The 17545-nt window shown below is 55.1% G+C and overlaps 2 protein-coding genes and 1 long non-coding RNA gene across 8 annotated transcripts in view; 2 read left to right on the forward strand and 1 right to left on the reverse strand.

Annotated features, from left to right (window-relative positions):
• TXNDC11 (thioredoxin domain containing 11) overlaps positions 1–6831 on the forward strand; it is a 60317-nt gene extending 53486 nt beyond the window's left edge. For all 3 annotated transcript variants that reach the window (XM_027527375.1, XM_027527376.1, XM_027527377.1), the window contains 2 exons: positions 2248–2328; positions 6072–6831. In XM_027527375.1, the coding sequence (XP_027383176.1) occupies positions 2248–2328; positions 6072–6714 (724 nt within the window). In that variant the 3' untranslated portion in view covers positions 6715–6831. The remainder of the gene's footprint in view (positions 1–2247; positions 2329–6071) is intronic.
• Positions 6758–16842, reverse strand: SNN (stannin). Its single transcript, XM_027527378.1, has 2 exons — positions 16735–16842; positions 6758–9936 (listed from the first exon to the last, which is right to left on the reverse strand). Exon 2 carries the CDS (start codon positions 9852–9854, stop codon positions 9591–9593), a length of 264 nt encoding a protein of 87 aa, XP_027383179.1. The 5' UTR covers positions 9855–9936; positions 16735–16842; the 3' UTR covers positions 6758–9590.
• Positions 16843–17042: 200 nt separating this feature from the next.
• The window catches only part of LOC113883726, a 55644-nt gene continuing 55141 nt past the window's right edge, over positions 17043–17545 (forward strand). For all 4 annotated transcript variants that reach the window (XR_003508721.1, XR_003508720.1, XR_003508724.1 and 1 more), the window contains exon 1: positions 17043–17171. This is a non-coding gene — a long non-coding RNA (uncharacterized LOC113883726). The remainder of the gene's footprint in view (positions 17172–17545) is intronic.

Genomic DNA, 17545 nt, shown 5'->3' on the forward strand with positions numbered 1-17545 from the left:
TGAAATGAGACACAGAAGGACAAACGCTGTGCGCTTTCCCTGCGCGAGGCCCCTAGAGTAGTCAGAGTCATAGAGGTAGAAAGCAGAATGGTGGTTACCCAGGGGTGTGGGGAGGACCGGAGTGGTTGTCGAGTGGGGTCAGTTCCTGTTTTGCAGGATGAAAGAGCCCGAGACAGATGCTGGTAATGGTTACACAGCGTTATGAAAGCACTGTGCACTTAGAAATGGTTAAGATGGCACATTCTGTGTTATGTGTGTCTTACCACAGAGGAAGTGGGGGATGGAGGGAGAAACAGCTGAGAAGGACTGCAGTGTGAGAGAAAGGTCACAAAACAGACTTTCCACCTAAGAGGAGAGAGTGAATAAAGAAGTAGGGAAATGATAATCTAGTAAGTGTAAATTAAAACAATAACAAAATGTCATTTACATTTATTAATGAATGCTCTTGAGTGGTAGAATCTTTGTTTGTTTGGTTTTGTTTTGGCCACATCATGTGGCTTCCAGGTCCTGACCAGGGATCAAACCCAGTCCCCAGGGCAATGAAAGCACAGCCCTAACCACTGGACAGCCAGGGAATTCCCATTGGTAGGATCTTGTGTTGATAAAATCAAATGAAATTGTCACAGTCAGATGTAGCTAATAGAGAAAGTAAATTGGCATAAGCTTTTTGGAAAACATTTTAGTACCATTTGTAAGAAGTCACAAAAATGGTTATATACTTTTGACCCAGTTAATTTCACTTTGGGGAATTAAGGAAATGGGACTCCCAGAGAAGCATGTGCTCATCATTGCAGTGTTATTTATATCTGACAGGAGAAAAATGGTTACATAAATTATGGTTGAGCATTTGATGGGATTTTTACCTCTTCATTAGAACAATGCACCTCATACAGTTAATTTTGAAAAGAATATAACGTGAAATACGACTGCTGCTCTTCACAGTATGTTGACATAGACACCAGAACTTGAATGAGAATGGCAGAAAGGAGGTCCTGATTAGCCCAATGGAATTCGGAGGGGATGTTTACAAATATATTTTTTGATTTTACCGTTTAGTTTTTCCTTGAAGTAAAAAATCAGGAGTAAAAGCATTTGATTATAAACCACTTGCTTAAAAAATAGGACTGATGTTCTCTGTAGCCTTTCACAGGGGGAGGCGGGAGTGCTGTTTTGTTAGTGAAGCTATTTAAAACTGCTATGATTTGGTTATGTCATTTTTTTTTTAAGCGAATTTCATCCTTCTGGACAAATGCATGGCGCTGATTTCTCCCGCTCCCAATTATACATTCTGAAAACTTCTGTCAAGTTAATGATTCAGAACATTTCCATCTTTTGTATGTACTGTTTGTGGATACTGACACCTGGCCTAGTGGGCCTTCCTCGGTCTGCGTCCTCCTCGTAGGATGTTCCTTTTGCTTCAGCTGAGCAGTCCCCAGGGCGAGTGGGGAGGCCCTCCTCCAGGTCCAGCTCAGTGCCGGCTGAAGAGGTGCCTCCACCTCGTTCAGCAGAAAGCAAGCGCACAGGTTGGGTAATTTAGCCCAGATGTCATTTCCTGTATTAGAAAATTAATCTAAAATCTGGTAAGAAAATACAACTTTTTTGGTCTCTGTCTAGACTTACAAAATGTAGAGTATTATCTTTCGTTCCCAGCTTTCTTACATTTTCAGAGGCTCGATGTATTTTGTGCAGTGATTTCCTTATTCCAGGGTTGATTCATGGGTTGAAGTACTTGCCCACATCCTGTCAGTGAGGTGGACTACCTGTCAGGTGTCAGTGAGACTTTTTTATTCTTTTTTGGAATTCACTTTTACTTTCAAGACATTACATTTCAGGACTTCCCTGGTGGTCCAGTGGTTTAGACTTCGCCTTCCAATGCAGGGGGTGCAGGTTTGATCCTTGGTCGGGGAGCTAGGCTCCTACATGCCTCCTGGCCAAAAAACCAAAACATGAAACAGAAGCAATATTGTAACAAATTCAATAAAAGACTTAAAAATTGTCCACATCAAAGGAACAACAAAACCCCACTACATTTCCCTCCGCGAGTCAGGTGAGCAGTTGCCTGTCCTGAAAGCCTCGGTGTTTCTCGCGTGCGCTGTGCCTGCCAGTGGTGTGCTCACTGCCAGGGGCCGGTCCGTGTGGCACACACAGCGCTCCGGGTTCTTAAGTTACTTGAGAAGATGCTTTCAGGTTCCGGGTTGGAGTTTCTTGGGCCACTCTTTTACATTTTCTGTTCTTTCCCTTTACCAGGATCGATGTATCTCAGAATGATCTTCCTTGGGAATTCATGGTTGATCGTCTTCCTACTGTCTTATTTTTTCCCTGTAACAGGTAATGCTGATTTTTTTTTTCCCCCCAGTATTTGGGCAGATGGGATTCTTTTGCTGAAAATAAAATGGGTTTGAGGTAATTCACAAAAGTGAAACGTAAATCATTATATATTACTAAAATATTGAGAATAAAATGCATTGTTTGAAACGTACCACTAGGGACCAAGGGGAAAAGGGCTTTGGTGTCAGGGTGTCAGGTGTAGTGGTTTTAATAAATGTGCCCCTCCCGGAGTGTGCTTTACACAAGCATGAATATGGCCACTGGAACTCGTTCCCCTTCTTGGCCTTATGAGCACACAGTGTGTGCTGAGATTGACAGCAAAGAGCCCCAGGTTCAAGTGGGCAAAATAGTAGCTCATGGCTGGGCTCTCGGGGACGCAGGCCTGGCTTGCTTGCTTCCACGTGAGTCATTCATTTCTCATTGAGCCCTGCGGATGGCTTCCTCGGCTCCCTGGTGCAGGGAGGAAAGAGGCTCTCCTACCCGCTGCACCCCCACTCTAGGGCTCACAGAGCCTTCTTCCCGTGAATGTCACTTCAAGGGCTGTCACCTTGATCTCTCCACATTCATCTAAGGGCACTCCAAGGCCAGCCATCAGGGCACCCTCCCTGAGAGCCCAGGCACAGGATGGTCGTTAGGTTAGCAAAAGAACGCCAACCTGGCAGTCAGCGAACGTGGATCCGGATGTTTTGGTAGAAAGGAAATTAGCTCTTGGCCTTTTAAAGCCTGACAAACCAAATGTTCTCTTTGTATAAATTCCTTTTTGTTTTTAAAAGGATGGGTCCTCAGAGACTCAGTCACATGGGTTTGACAATATCTTCTCAGGGAAAAGCACTCGCAGGATGAGTTTAGTAATGCTGTCTACCTCACGTGTTTTATTCTCCAGCGCTCGCTTTTACTATTTATTGCAGCCACTGTCGTGCTTCGTGTGTTTCTCTAAGGAGAGTGCTTCCTTCACGTGTATTGATTCATTTCCTTGGTTTTTCCTCTCTATCTCAAAGAATTTTTGCTGGTACACTTCCTGTGGTAGTAGGGTCTTTTCAGATCATGCACTAAAAACAGAGCGTGACTCACCCCATTCCACCGCTGAGCGGTGATGAGCCTTTTTCTTTCTAAGAAGCATCTCAAGTGCCACACAGTCCAGGAAGCATGGACAGTGACACAAGCAATTTCACCTTTTGTCGGACAGAGGTGAAGTTTAACGCCTCATTTTTCAAATTTCAAGCCTAGTTTGAAAAAGCGGTGAAGTCATAACCCCCATCACATGCCTTTGCAGGAAGGCGTTCCCAGCAGCTAGATGGTTTCGTGTTTGGGTTGGGCACTTTTCACTCTGAGGCCACCCAAGGGAGTCGCTCATGCCCTGCAGGAAGGGTGCTGCAGCCCTTTCTTGTTTCCCTGAATTGAAAAGTCAAGGAAGTAAATACTAAATAGAGAAGACTGTCCAGTTCTAGTTTAACAGAGAGCTTGAGAACCAAAGTCTTACTGCCCTGGAATGGAAACTTTCTTTTTTATAAAATATTTATTTATTTTTGGCTGTGCTGGGTCTTCTCTGAGGCATGAGGGTGTTCTCTAGTTGTGGCGAGCAGGGGCTACTCTCTAGTTGAAGTGTGCCGGCTTCTCGTTGCGGTGGCTTCTTCTGTGGCAGAGCCTGGGCCTCTAGGGCATGTGGGCTTGGTAGTTGGCACTCCCTGGCTCTAGAGCACAGGCTCAGTAGTTGTGGTGCTCTGGCCCGGCTGCTCCACGGCGTGTGGGATCTTCCTGGATCAGGGATCGAACCCGTGTGCCCTGCATTGGCAGGCATGTTCTTTACCACTGAGCCACCAGGGCAGCCCAGGAACAGAATTTTTTTCTTATTTCCTAAAAAGAAATGGTAATCAGAAGTGAATAAGCTCCTCACTAGCTGGTCCAAGGTGAGTATTCAGTTTACTCAGAAGGTAGATGGGCAGAGAGAGCTGACAGCTTGCAAAAGAGGACATGAAAAGGCTGACAACATGCGGTAAGACCTTCCTCACAGTCACATGCTTATCTTCCGTGAAGAGAATGTAAAAGTGCATATGCGTTTTGGTAAAATATAAATTTACACATGCACTGGGTTAAAATATGTGCAGAAGGAAAGGTATCAAGGGGTTGATGGTGATGGTTTTGCAGGAGTGAGGCTTACAAGTGGTCTGGTGAATGCCTCGTGTGCTTTTTACACCCTTTGCAAATTGCCCTCAGTGAGCACGTTGGATTTAATAATCATGAAAGTGAAACTGTAGGAGAGAGCTTGTCCTCTGCCACAGTGCCTGGGCCGCCGCCTCCTCCTGCAGGGCTACCTTCCCACTCAGGGGCATCTCAGAGCCACTCTTGTTCCACCACGTCTTCTGTGTGACCTTTCACAAGGCAGGTACTCTGGCCCGGTGCTGGGCCAGCACATTGGAAGTAGGAGGGGGTTCCTTCTAGCGTGGCCCCTGGGGAAGGACCTCGCTTCTTTAGAGGAGCAGCCTACCCTCCTTCTCTATTATAGTCCATTGGCCAATTTGCATTTGGCCTTTTATTGCGTGCTAGATAGAGGTGCATACATGTGCTCTTGGTGAACTTCCAGAAGAGTCAGATAAACAGTGGGACCTTTACCACCACTCCTGCAAAACGATTACCATTTGGGAAGCAGCTTGTTGACGCTCTGTGTCCTTGCTGCTAAAGGAGTTTGAAAGTATTTTAGCACACCCTTCAGGTAGGTTCATGGAGATTGCTCCAGATACTGAAAAACAGCATGCTTACCAGTGTCATTTTCTGTCCTGTGTCCCCAGATACACACACTAAGCTTTTTGCTGGGGACGGTTCACATTTGCTGTGTCCTGGAAGATCAGGTTGTGCTGCAGAACTTGGGGGCAGATCCAATCTCTGCTTGCCCGTCCTTGCCCGCTCTTCACAGGGGCCAGGGTGTTCTCAGTTGTCGATTGAATGGCTGGGAGGCCCCAGTGGAGAAACCTTACATGTTAAGGAAACTATGCTTTAAAGGAAGACATGGTTATGTGCTTACCCCCAAAGTTTAAAAAAAAATTATTCCATTTACCTGAAATTTTCCATAAACATATAAAATGGGGCATATCTGGTTTTAATTTCCCTGTGATCTTTCTTTCATAGGGAAAGGGCTACCCTTTGATAGAACACCTTTTGTCTTTTCTTCGGGCTGGGCAGCCTTCATTCTTCAGAGCCCCTCAATCTGTCTGTCAAGGGTGGGGCTCCAGTAACACCTTCCCCATCTTGACAGTAAAATGTATCTCCGGGTGTTGCCCACTGTCCAAAGGGTTGGGGATACAGTCACTCTAGTTGAGAACTCTTGCTCAGATAATGTGTAATAAATGCTTGCTGAAGAGCCAGGCTGAGTGTTGGAGGTTTTCCGCATCTCACCAAGCATTGCTGATGGCCACAGGAATGATGTGGTGGCGATCTGGCCCCAGGACACTCTTCCTGACACACCACTGGCTTTCGGCCTGGGAGCTCTTATCTTTCCTGGAAGGTTGTGAACAGAGTCTGAGCCCTTTGTCCTCAGGAGCAGACACGTCTTTGAGATAAACCACTGTAATTACAGAACCAGCACAGGGACACCCTCATGTGTGTGGAACATTTTTCCGGATGACATTTCCCGAGCGGACTTCCTTTTGGTAGGAAACAGCAGCTTGACCTTCGCTGGCAGCCTGGTTTTGGACTAAGAACATAGGCCTGGCTCTCTGATCTTTGACTCCTTCCCCCTTTCTCTCCAGAAAGGACCTAAGTGTGAAATACCCTGAAGACCTTCCCATCACCCTTCCCAACCTGCTGCGGTTCATCCTGCATCACTCAGACCCAGCTTCCGACCCCCGGAACCTGGCTGGCCCTCCCACCGCAGAGTGTCTTCAGAACGAGGCGGTCCTGCAGCAGGGGCACATCGCCCACCTGGAGAGAGAGATCCGGAAGCTGCGGGCAGAGATTGGCACCCTGCAGCGGGCGCAGGTCCAGGTGGAGGCCCGGCTCGCCAGCGCACGCAGGGACGAGCACCGGCTGCTCCGGCAGCAGCACACGCTGGAGCGGCAGCATGACCTGCTGCGGCTGCACAGCGAGCAGCTGCAGGCCCTCTACGAGCATAAGACCCGGGAGCTTGATGAGGTGGCCCGCAAGCTCCAGGAGCTGGCTGACGCCTCGGAAACCCTCCTCACTGAGAACACGTGGCTCAAGATCCTGGTGGCTACCATGGAGCAGAAGCTGGAGGGCAGGGACGGGGCGGATGACCGCGTGCCCCCAAGCAAGGCACGCTCAGAGCACCCCGAGCCCCCAGGTGCCCCCCGGCTGCCCGCCAGCACGCCCCTGCCTGCCAACATCAGCTCCACACTGGCCTCTGAAGGGAGCCCTGAGAATCGGACAGACTGACTTTGGAAAATGACATGAAGAAATCAAAGGAGAAAACTGTACATTGGGAATATATTTATGCAAATTTTATTGAAATTTATTGTAAATAAAGATTTTCTCAGTGGTCTAGAAAATCAACTTGAATGTCATTCAGCTTTTATTGAACAGGGGTGACATCCCCTCCACTTATTGCACAAACTTGGTAGCTTTGAGACAAAAAACAGTAGCACAGTCCATGTGAAGATTCGTCAGAAAAGTTAGTCCCTGTTTCAGTGGCTCAGTGTCGGAGTTCCCTCCCCATCCCCCTCCTGTTGCCTCTGCCATGACACGCAGGATGAAAGGCTAACGTCCTGACTGACAAGTCAGGAAACTTGGACGCAACAGTTGGGCTATTCAGAAAGAATTCAATGAGAGGTCATAACTTAACTGAGCCATTGGAGTACGTGGCTCTGGTGTCTCTGCTAAAAAAAGTAGCTATTGACAAAGAACAATGAGAGCTATTGTGTGGTTGGTCACCAGTCCTGTGGGCCCTTCCACTTACCCCAGAGACCCCACTAGAGCCCCACTGTGCCTCTGAACCGGCAAGGACACCATGCTGATGTGCCCGGTGCCAGAGGCATAGATGTCAACAGATAAGGACCCCCCAAGAGTGAAACTAAGGAGAAAGTGACGCTTCATGTTCTCAAAACTGAAACTGCAGGGGCATGGTAAGAAGCTCGGGGCAAGCCTGACAGTCAAGCGGTGGTCGTTTTCAGGGTCAGGTTCAGAGATTTGAAAATACATGTGCTTCGGTTACTTGGGGGAAGGACAGACAGTCTCAGCTGCTGACCACCGGCTGCAGAAAGTAGAGGTAGAAAGCCCGAAGCTCTGAAATGTGAGGGGAATGGATCAGACACCCCCACACCTGCCCCAGTTTTATGTCCTCCGTTAGAAAGCACACCTCCTTGACCTTCCAGTTAACCCCTTTAGAACCTGACACCCGCCTGCAGCCCACACTGTGTCCGGCCTCCGCTGGTCTCGTCTCACACTTAGCCATCCCCGGGTAGGGACCAAAGGCAGCCTCTCCCCTGCTCTAAAGCCCGGCCACCTTCTAAGGATCCCTCAGTAGCATCCTATGCTGTCTCAACCCTGCTTTCAGCTCAAATTGTCTTTTAACTAGCTACCCCTCCCCTCCCCCCTAGCCATCATTTAAGGTTGGACCCTTAATTGAGGGGTACACTGCTAAGAAAGGTGTTCCCTAAGCTCCCTCCTAGGGGTTCTAGAAAGTTGGATTAGTTCAACACACTTTTTTAGGGGAAATCTGGATGAGGCCAGAGGAGCCGCCTTCAGCGTGCCCAGGAGGCCAGAACTCTGGGGGGGAGCTCTGACAGGGTGGCAGCAGCCTGGGGTTAGCCAGGCGCTCGCCACCTCTCCTGCGGCAGGAGGCTCAAGTGCTGGGGGCCAGCGCTCCGAAGCTCTGCCAGGGCTGGCCTCCAGTTTATTCCCAAGGATGCGCACACAAATCACCATCTAATCATCGTTTAGGACTGTTTACAGTGGTGTGATTAAAAACCCGAGTTCACTGAAGTCTACACAAGGGACCCTGTGGAGGGGCAAGGGGTGGTGGTGGGGTGTCCGTGGCCATCCAGCTCCTCATCTTTGCAAAAACCAAGTCCTGAACCTTAAGCCCCTTCTCCCCCTACCCGCCTACTGAAGTACAGGCTGCTCGGGGCTCCTGCTTCCTCAGGGACCCAAGAAACGACACTGGGCACTCTCAGAGCAAGGTCAGGGGACCCTCCTTGTGGGTGGCCGGCTGAGGACAGTGAAATGGAGCAGGTGGGTGGGAATCTGAGCGGAAAGGAAGCAGATCTGTGAAAAGGGCAGGAGGGGGAAACAGAGGGGAAACTAAACCCCGCCCCCCTCCAGTGCAGAAAACATTAAATACAACAACAAACTAAAGCCGCCATTGTCTCCCCTTCCTGGGCCAGTTGGGTTTCGGATGCGGGTGAAGGCGGCAGCTCTGGTGTTTTCCAGCAAAGCCAGCGCTCAGTAAAGCCGGGTGGGGGGCGGGGCGCCCAGCATGCTCAAGACCACGGGGGCCAGAAACTGCTCTGCCACTGGGACGCCTGACAGCCTCGGGACTCGTGCCTTGACTCGTCCTTCACCGGCTCCCAAGCAGCCGCAGCAGCTTCCTTGCAATCGCTCCACCGGCAACAGGGAACAGCCATTTAACGACCTCATCTACCAGGAGCTAGCGGGGCGGGGCACGGGGGCGGATGGCGCCCCCGATTCCATTCATCGCTCACAAAGCAAACCACCAAGGCACCCCGAAGGGTCTGCTAGGAGGCTTAAAACCGACATGTCACGTCCTATACGTACAGACGCACGTGTATCAGAGGCCCCTGCCAAGTGCCACGTGGGCCTTACACGTCTAAAACCACTCTCCCCCACTGCCTTGACTCAGCTCAGCCTTAGTTCGGACAATCCCATGTGCTCTACACGCGATATTTTTAAAAATCAGCAAAAGAGGCTTAAGCACGTGCTTCCGGGGCCTATTTACAGTTCACAGGCTTGTGAGTTCACGCGTTACAGTAGTAGTAGCTCCATCAAAAACAGGCTCAGCTAAACATTCAAGTAACAAAAGCGCTGTGGGGCCGAGAGCCCCGGCTAGGTCAGGTCTGCCCACTGCCTGCAATGGGCAGTCCCACCAGGACGCTGAGGGGTTGCCCAGGGCCAGCGAGCCCCGGATTGGGACTGCTGGGACCCCGGGAGTCAGTGCATGCGATGATGAAGCCTGGCGAGGCCATGCCAGCAAAGTGTCAACCCTTCCTCTTAGGCGGAGGCATGTCTGTGGGTTCGCCCCTCCTGTGCCTCTCCCGGCTGGCTACAAACAGGCCCAGGAGCCTCTGCATCCCAGCTCAGCTGTGGACTTCAGGGCCGTTGGGGGTCAGCTTGGCCTTCCTCTCCACACACGGTCCCTTGGCCGAGTACTGCACCAGCAGGAAGGGCTCCTTGGTCTCACCATCCCCTACGATGCTCTCCTCATCCTCCGACTGGCTGATGCGCTGGAGTCGCAGGTAGCACCAGCAGCCCAAGATCAAGGCCCCCAGGGCGGCGATGGCGATGAGGATGACGATGACCGTGACCACTCCCGTGGTGGGGCTGTGGTCCATGATAGACATGGTCAGCGCTCGTAGGGGCAGGGGCTTGCTCCGCAGGAAGGTCTCGCGAGGGGACAGCTCAGCAAGGCTGGACCCGAAAGCCCTGAAAGACAAAGCAAGACGATGGGACACTCTGCTGGGGACCCTGGCGGCTCACACGCTCTCGCTGGGTCTTCCACCGGGTCTATTTTTAATCAGTTTGTAAGCCTGACCGGGGCCGCCCTCATCCTAGTGAAAAACAGGCCGGTTGCCGTTTGCTGGTTTTTTTGGCTCACGATGCCACCAGCGTTCTTTGCTCACCCCAGCTGCTTCCATTTCATACCTTCAGTGCCTCTGCTACCAGCCAGCCAGTCACCCGCGCTCAGGGAGGGAACCTGTGCGGCAGAGGCAGGAGAGGCAGCACCCGAGGCCTGTGACCCCACCGCAGTGGAGGCTGAAAGAGCGTCTGTTCCAGGTGAATGGATGTTCTAGAAACCCAGCACCACTGGGTGTTTAGTAAGTGCTCACAGATGAAAGGAGCCAGTGCTTCGAGACAGACAGAGACGAGGGATTCGAAAGCAGGGAAATGACATCAGCCCCGACCGGGGAAGTATACAGCTCAGCGAGCCTTCCGGTACACCTGTGAGACTGTGCAGCGGGTGACAGCCTCTGCTCCCAAAGGAGCTGTAGCTGCCCTGGCTGGGGAACTTTGAGGAGGGCACAGGAGAAGCGGGAGAGACTGGCCTCTGCCCTGACTGGGCTCAGCGTCTAGTGCAGGAGCCAGACTACAGACAGGTCAATATGCCACACACCTGTTGCTACAAATGCAGGAAAGTCACACTGGGAACACAGGGGACCAGGTGCCACCAGGTTAAACTGGGCGGAGCAGGCGACACACACCGGGGAGGTGATGCTGGGACATGCGGGAAGGTCAGCCCTTGGAGAGAAGCGTTCCTGGCAGTGGAACACCATCTGCTAAGGCTCGGAAGGCAGGTGGGTCCACTAGCAAGCGTGAGGAGCTGAGGGGGTTTGATCCCTGGTCTGGGAAGATTCCACATGCAGCCAGTGGAGATCAGCTGGTTTGTATGGGGTAGAGGAGGGGCAGGCAGGGACAGCCCCCTGAGGTTGGAGGTGGTGGCTCCCCTGGGTCCCAGACCAAGCCCTTTTTAACGTCTCCTGCCTGACCACACATGGAGCAAATAATAGTAACAGCCAGGTGGTCGTGAGAGTGCAGGAGAGACCGGGGCGCCTTGGGCACCGGGCTGGCGCAGAGCTGGTGCTCAGCTGTCTGAAGCTGCTGTTTTTGGAGAAGACTGACATCAGTACAGGTAGACAGTGCTGGAAGGGGAAGGTGTCCCCTCCAAACAGGATGGAGTGCTGTCCTTGAGCAATGACAGCCTTAATTAGCAATGATTCTCCTCCACACCAAGGAGTTCCCCCCACCCCCACCCCAGGACCACGTTCTGGGCAGCAAAGTCAATGTCCCTGAGTCTGTCCAGGGACCAGGCCTTGAGAAAACTCCTGCCCTGCTCCCACCACCACACTGGCAGGGGGGTCTGGGGCTGGAGGGGACGACACACCTGGAGTCTGTGCCCTTCTTACCACCTCCAGGGCCAGGCTGCTGTCATCACTCTCAACGGGCTCCCCGGCCCACCTGGACCACTGCAGCCAGTGCCCCGTCACTCAGCAGAAAGGCCCCAGGTCCTTACAGTGACCTTCAGAATCGATACGAAGCAGCCCCAGCCCGTGCTCATCTCCCGCTGACCCCACCTCCTTCTACCTCCAGGCCTTTGCCCAGCCGGGTCCCTCTGCCCAAATGCTCTGCTCCCCTAACCCTGGCTCAGTGCTTCTTAAGTGGGGACAGTCGTGCCCCCCAGGGGACATCTGGCAATGTCTGGAGACATTTTTGGTTATAACTGGTGTGGGGTTGGGGGGGTTGCTACTGGTACCAACTGGATAGAGACCAGGTGTGCTGCTAAACCTCCCACACTGCTGCGGATGCCTCCCCAAAGGTCCCAAACATCATGCGGAGGCTGAGAACTCTGCCCTGGTTAGTTCCAGCCCAGGCAGGGAGCCTTCCTGACCCCTCAGTGCAGGAAGCCCCCTTGGTCCTGCGGTTTGCACTTCCTCCCTTCCTCCCTTCAGGGCACCCATCTCAGTCTGCCACCCTGGCTTCAGTGTCAGCACCAGGCTGGCATACTTGCTCCAGGGGTGGCCCCACACACTTCTGTGCCGCCCAGGGCATGTCCTCCTGGCTTCTCCCCTGCCACCATCAGGGCTGCCATCAGCTTCCACAACCTTGCTCAGCCCGTTCTCTTCTCGGGCCTCCAGGTAGGACAGGTGACCCCTCCCCCAACCCCACTCCCACTAGAGCCTGCTGGCAGCACCGGGTAAACCCATCCCAACCCCCATGCTTTCTTCCCACTTGGGAGCACGCCAGTCCCTCTCCACCCTGCCCTCTCCACTTGCCCTCCTGGGTGTCCAGAGCCTGCTGGGGTGCCTGCCCCCACTCTGGGTTCTTGGACAGGAAGGGAAGTCAGTATCAATTCGGAAGAGGAAGTGTGTGTGTTTGGGGACTAGGGGGTAGGGAGTGGGTTTGGGGACAGGAAGTCAGAAATCAAACAATGGCAGCAAGAACCTGGGGATGGGGACCCCAGGGGCCAAACCAGCTGGGGAACCCAGGAAGTGCCCCCAGAGTCCTGGGGGAGAACCAGGGCTCCCAGGACTGATGAAAAAACGGAGGCAGAGGCAGCCCCATCTCCAAGGGACCTTCCGAGAGGGGCGGTGACCTCTAAACCCTGTCTGCTGCCCCTCCCCACGCCCCCGGCACCCCAGGCCAGGAGGAGGGGGCGGAACCAGGTCTGGGTGTCTCCCTCGAGGGAGCACAGAGCCAGGTGACCAGGCCACAGTCACACTTGGTCGGAGTTCCCTCCCCCACCCCCAAATGTGTGTGTTTATTACTTCATTCCCTCCGCAAGTACTTCCTGAGGACCCGTCTTTTACAAAATCTAGTCGCGTCATCTCCTGCTCAGAGCCCTCCCCAGTACCGGCAGAGAATCCGAATTCCCCTGCCTCCCCAGCTTCTTCACACCCTACTGCCTCCGACCTATCTCCCCAAGGCCTCTGCACTTTCCGTTCCTTCTGCCTGTGGTGTTCTTCCCTGCACGTCCCGTGACTGGCTGTTTCCCATCAGAGGGAACTTTCTCAGAAGATGCCTCTGCGGGGTGGTGGGGGGGACGGTCTCCCCAGACTCCCCAGGCTCCAGACGCCCCCCACCCCCACTGGCCCTGGTCTTGTCTTACTTCCTCCTGTTTCCCGGTGCTCTTTGCCACTTGACATTCTCTTGGGTCAGGAAAGGTGCTTCCCTGGCTGCCAACTCCTTCCCGCAGTGGACTCTGAGCCTGGAGGAGGGTGCCATCCATCCTGCCCATTGCTGGAGCCCCAGCCCTGTCACCAGCACACAGCAAGTGCTCAATACTTGTCTGCTGACCCACCACTCCAAGCTCGGGGGAAGCAGCAGTCCTAGGCAGCTGGCCTAGGCAGCTCCCACCCCTGAACACCCCCGAATCTCAAAGCTACCAAGGAGGAAGGACAGGCTGCAGCCTGAGCGTCGGGGTGGGTCCCAGGCAGGCCTGACCTGAGCCCCTGGAGGGGTAGCTGTCCCCACATGGGCTGTGGACAAGGGAAGATGTCACCGAGATACAGATCCCAGAGCAACCTGAGGCCGGTCAGTTCCCCCCCTCAACCCTCATGGCCTGGGCTGGACCCTACCGATGGCTCCATCTCTTCCGGGCTTCCCTCCTGCTAAGCTAAGATGTCTCCTGCAAGTCAGTTGACCCCTCCTCACCTTGAGCTAGGAAAGGGCACAGGGCAGGACAGGGAGGATCGCAGGCTGGGTAAATGCCCAGAATGGTACGTGGGAAACCTGGACCCCTTCAGAACACTCATTCAAGTGGTTAACACTTTATCCCACACCATCATCTGATCCTCCTAATAAGCTGGCAACTAGCAATCCTCAGGGTTCCCATCTGAGTTTCACAGGTGGGAAAACTAAGGCGGGGGGAGCTTGAGCGGATTATCCAAGAGTGAACCCGGGTAGAAACATGGACCCAAAAGTGGGGCCCAGCAGAACAAAGGGCAGGGGCTTCCAAGTGCAGGCGGAGAGGGGCAGGCCAGCCCGGGAGCCAGCGCACAGCCAAGGCACTCTAGGGGTGGGCGACGGGCCATGCTCCCCCAACCTCCGCAGCAGCTCCTTGCCAGCTCCCTTAGTCAGGAGGGAGGCTGGCGCTGGAAGCTCAAGGCCGTTTGGACCCCCAAACACACAGTGCCAACCCTCCGTGCTCCCACTACACCTCCCTGGGACCTCACTCACTGCTCCTGGAAAAACAAGATGCAAGCCCAGTGCCTGAGACGCCACCTCTCTGAGCTTGCCACCCTGGCCCCCACCAGCCACCAGTGAGTTTAAAGGACTGCCCCTGCCTCAGCCACCAGCAAGCCAGGCATCTCCCACTGTCCTGCTGGCCTCAGAGGCCCACCGCTTAGGTCTTCCTCAATGTAAGGTTGTGTGTGTCACCCCTGCCTCTTCAGGGGACCCCAAAATGAAGTCTTAACCCCACTCCACAGGTCCCTGCACCCAGGCCTAGTAGAGCCTCAGCCTCCAACAGAACAGATTCAATTCGAGTCCCTTTCTTCACCCCATCCCATCCCTCCACTCAATATCATGAGCTACTATGACTCAGCCAAGCAAGCTGCCCCTAACGGCCTCAGTTTCTCAGCCTGCAAAATGGGAACGAGACCCTGACCTCACCAGCCAGGCTGTGGGGAGGCTGAGAAGTGATCAGAAACGTGACAACGGGACTCTGGAACCACCAGGATTGTGTGTCGCCAGGCCCCACACCTTCCTGGGTGTCACAGGGAGGACAGGGAGACCTCAGGGCGGCCCCTCACAGCACCCCCCTCTCCAAAGGACCTGCTCCCAGAAGGGCACAAAACCTGGTCCAGCCCCAGTGCCACAAACAGCACTTTCCTCAGGGGACATGCTGCCACCTTCTCGCTTAACTGGGCACATCACAAGTGCTACCCAGCCCAGCTAGACCCCAGTTAGCTACCTCCGCCCTGCAGCCGCTACCTTCTGGGACTGTCCTGCTTACAGGGGACCAACCACCTCCGCACAGTTAAGCCATGCCCCTTCCCCCGACAGAGCCATCCGTCAGGTGTCCCAACAAACCCTGCTCTGTCTCTTCGGGGGACCCCAGTTCACAAACTGGAAACATTTCCTGCCCAGTTTCTGATGAGGAACACAGGACAGTTGGGGAGGATGGGGCACGTCAAAGGGGCAAGTGGAATATCTGCTCTGTGCCAGGCCTGAGCTGGGGTTCGGACCCAAGGGAGCATCACACAGGCCACTGCCCTTGACGAGCCAGGGCGAGGACAGTGGCGATGCAGATGAGAGATTAACTGCGCTGTGCCTGGCTCTGCGTCCAGTGTCACCCTCACCTTCCGCCACCCACCCATTACACCACGGTTCTCCAGAAGAGGAAATTCGCACCAGAACCCTCTAGGTTCCCCTATGCAGAAGAGGAAGCTGGTGCAGGCAGAGTCCCAGGGACTGCCCCAAGGTCAGTCTCAGTCTCCTATGCCCGTGCCCTGTGAATCAGCCACTGGTCATTCTCACAGGCTGCCCCGGGGTAGGCCCACTTGCCAGACAACTTTGGTAATAACAGTAGATGCCTGACAGAAGTTGGCAGTGATTACTCTGTGCCTGACGCTGGGCTAAACACTTCACAAAGATCATCACCTCTCAACCTCAAGAGTCTGTGGCTCAGAGAAGTTAAGTCAATTGCCCAAGGTCACACAGCTTGAAAGTAACTGTGCAGGGATTCAAACCCAGGCAGCCCTGGAGCCAGAATCTGGGATTTCAACTCTGACACTCAAATGGCATATTTTTTGACCCCACCTCCCCCGCTCCCATGCCTGAGAGGTCAAGGGGGACAGGTTAAGCCCAGTCCGCCCCCATCAGAGCAGTCTGGGTGACTGGAGCTGAGGGCTCTATGCTGGGGACACGGGGATGACAAGCGCCCGGTCAGTTCCCGCGTGCCAAGCGCCGGCGACGTGCAGGCGCGATGCCAGGCGATGCCAGGCGCGCTCCACGCACCCTCTCATTTAACCCTGCCAGGCGACTCCGTCGTCTCCCCACCTCTACCAAAGAGCTAAGAAAAGGCTGGAGAGAGGAAGGGACGCGGCCCGGGGTGGGGGGACAGCTGGAGGGGAACGACAGCTGGAGAAGCAATTCCAGTCGGCTTGACTGGGGGAGGGAGCTTGGGGGACGCGGGACCACGAGACCCAGTCATGCCCACGCCGCGCAGTCACCGCCGACGGAACCGGGCACCAAACGTCGCAGCCCGTCCTCAGTTTCCCCACCTACGAAGTGGGCGCCAGACGTCGCCAGGACCCCCTCTCCTACCCCCCGGATTCCTCCTGACCACCCCGAAGGCTGCCAGGATCCCCGCCTCCTGTTAATTTTTGAAAATCTCTAAGTGTCCCGAGGAGCCCCGCGGCCAGCCTGGGGCGCCCAACTGCGGGCCGCGGTGAGGGGCACGCACTGCGTTGGGGGGTACACTCGCTCCCTGCAAAGCCGCCGCCGCCGCCCCCCGCCGCCTCCTTTGTCCCGATCTCTACGCAGCGCAGCGGACAAAGAACCCCCGCCCGCGGGCGCGGCCCCCCGGAACAGACCCTCCCCCCGAAGCCGCGCCCCCAGCCCAGGTTGCCCCTCCCCCGCCGCAGCGACCCCCCAGCCCGCGACCGAGCCTCCCAGCGCTCGCCCCAACCCCAGGCGGGGCCGCCCCTTCCCCTTCTGCAGGGCCCCGCCGGGCCCGAGCACCCGGCACCCGCCCCCTCCCCGGCCCTTCCTGGCTCCGCTCACCATGGCGCCGTCCGCAGCCCGGCCCGATCGCCCCGCAGCAGCCCCGGGGGCCCGGCTCCGCCCGCCCGCCAGCCCGGTCCGGCCGCCGCGCACCGTCCGGACGCAGGAGCCCCGCTCTGCGGCGGGCGGGGCGTCTCCGGCTCCGCCCCCGAACGGGGGGGCGGGGTCCTCCCTGAGTAGCCAATGGGAGCCCGCGCTTGGACGACTGGGCGGGGCGGGCCGGGGCGGAGTCACGTGCGCGCGAGGCGGGCCGCACAGGCGGGGCGGGGGCTGATCGCAGCTGGCAGGACTGGGGGCGGGGGGCGGGATCGGCCTCGGCGCACGGCGATTGGGCGCGGGTGGGTGCGGGGCCCCGGTGCCCGGAACCCCCGCCTCCAGCCCCCAGAGGCTTCCCTTACTCCCGCCAGCAAACAAGCGAGAACTGAGGTGCAGAGCAGGTAAGAGTGTGGCAAGCTGCCCCGGCAGGACAAAAGACAGGCAGGACCCCTGAGTTACATGTCCTCCCTCGGGGCGGGAGCTGGTCATTCAGTTGTTTATTAATTAGTTCATTACTGCATCATCCATCCATTCTTTCGACGTTTGTGGAACGCCAACCATGTACGCTGGGTGTACCAGTGGTGGCCGGAATAACCACGAACAGCACAAGCAAGGACCCTGACCTCAGCAGAGCTCTCATTCTGCTGCGGGCTGAAACAGGATTTGCAGCCTTTTTGGCCTCTTTTAATCATGGTTATTGAACATAATAGCCCCCGCGATTAGGCCTCACCCAGCGCTAGGCCCTGTGCTCTCCTCTCAACACACTTCATGGAGA

Source organism: Bos indicus x Bos taurus, chromosome 25, assembly GCF_003369695.1.
Source record: "Bos indicus x Bos taurus breed Angus x Brahman F1 hybrid chromosome 25, Bos_hybrid_MaternalHap_v2.0, whole genome shotgun sequence".
Classification (NCBI taxonomy): Eukaryota; Metazoa; Chordata; class Mammalia; order Artiodactyla; family Bovidae; genus Bos; species Bos indicus x Bos taurus.

Coding starts and splice junctions, on each gene's coding strand:
- SNN (XM_027527378.1), bottom strand. CDS start 9,854: ATGTCTATCATGGACCACAGCCCCACCACGGGAGTGGTCACGGTCATC.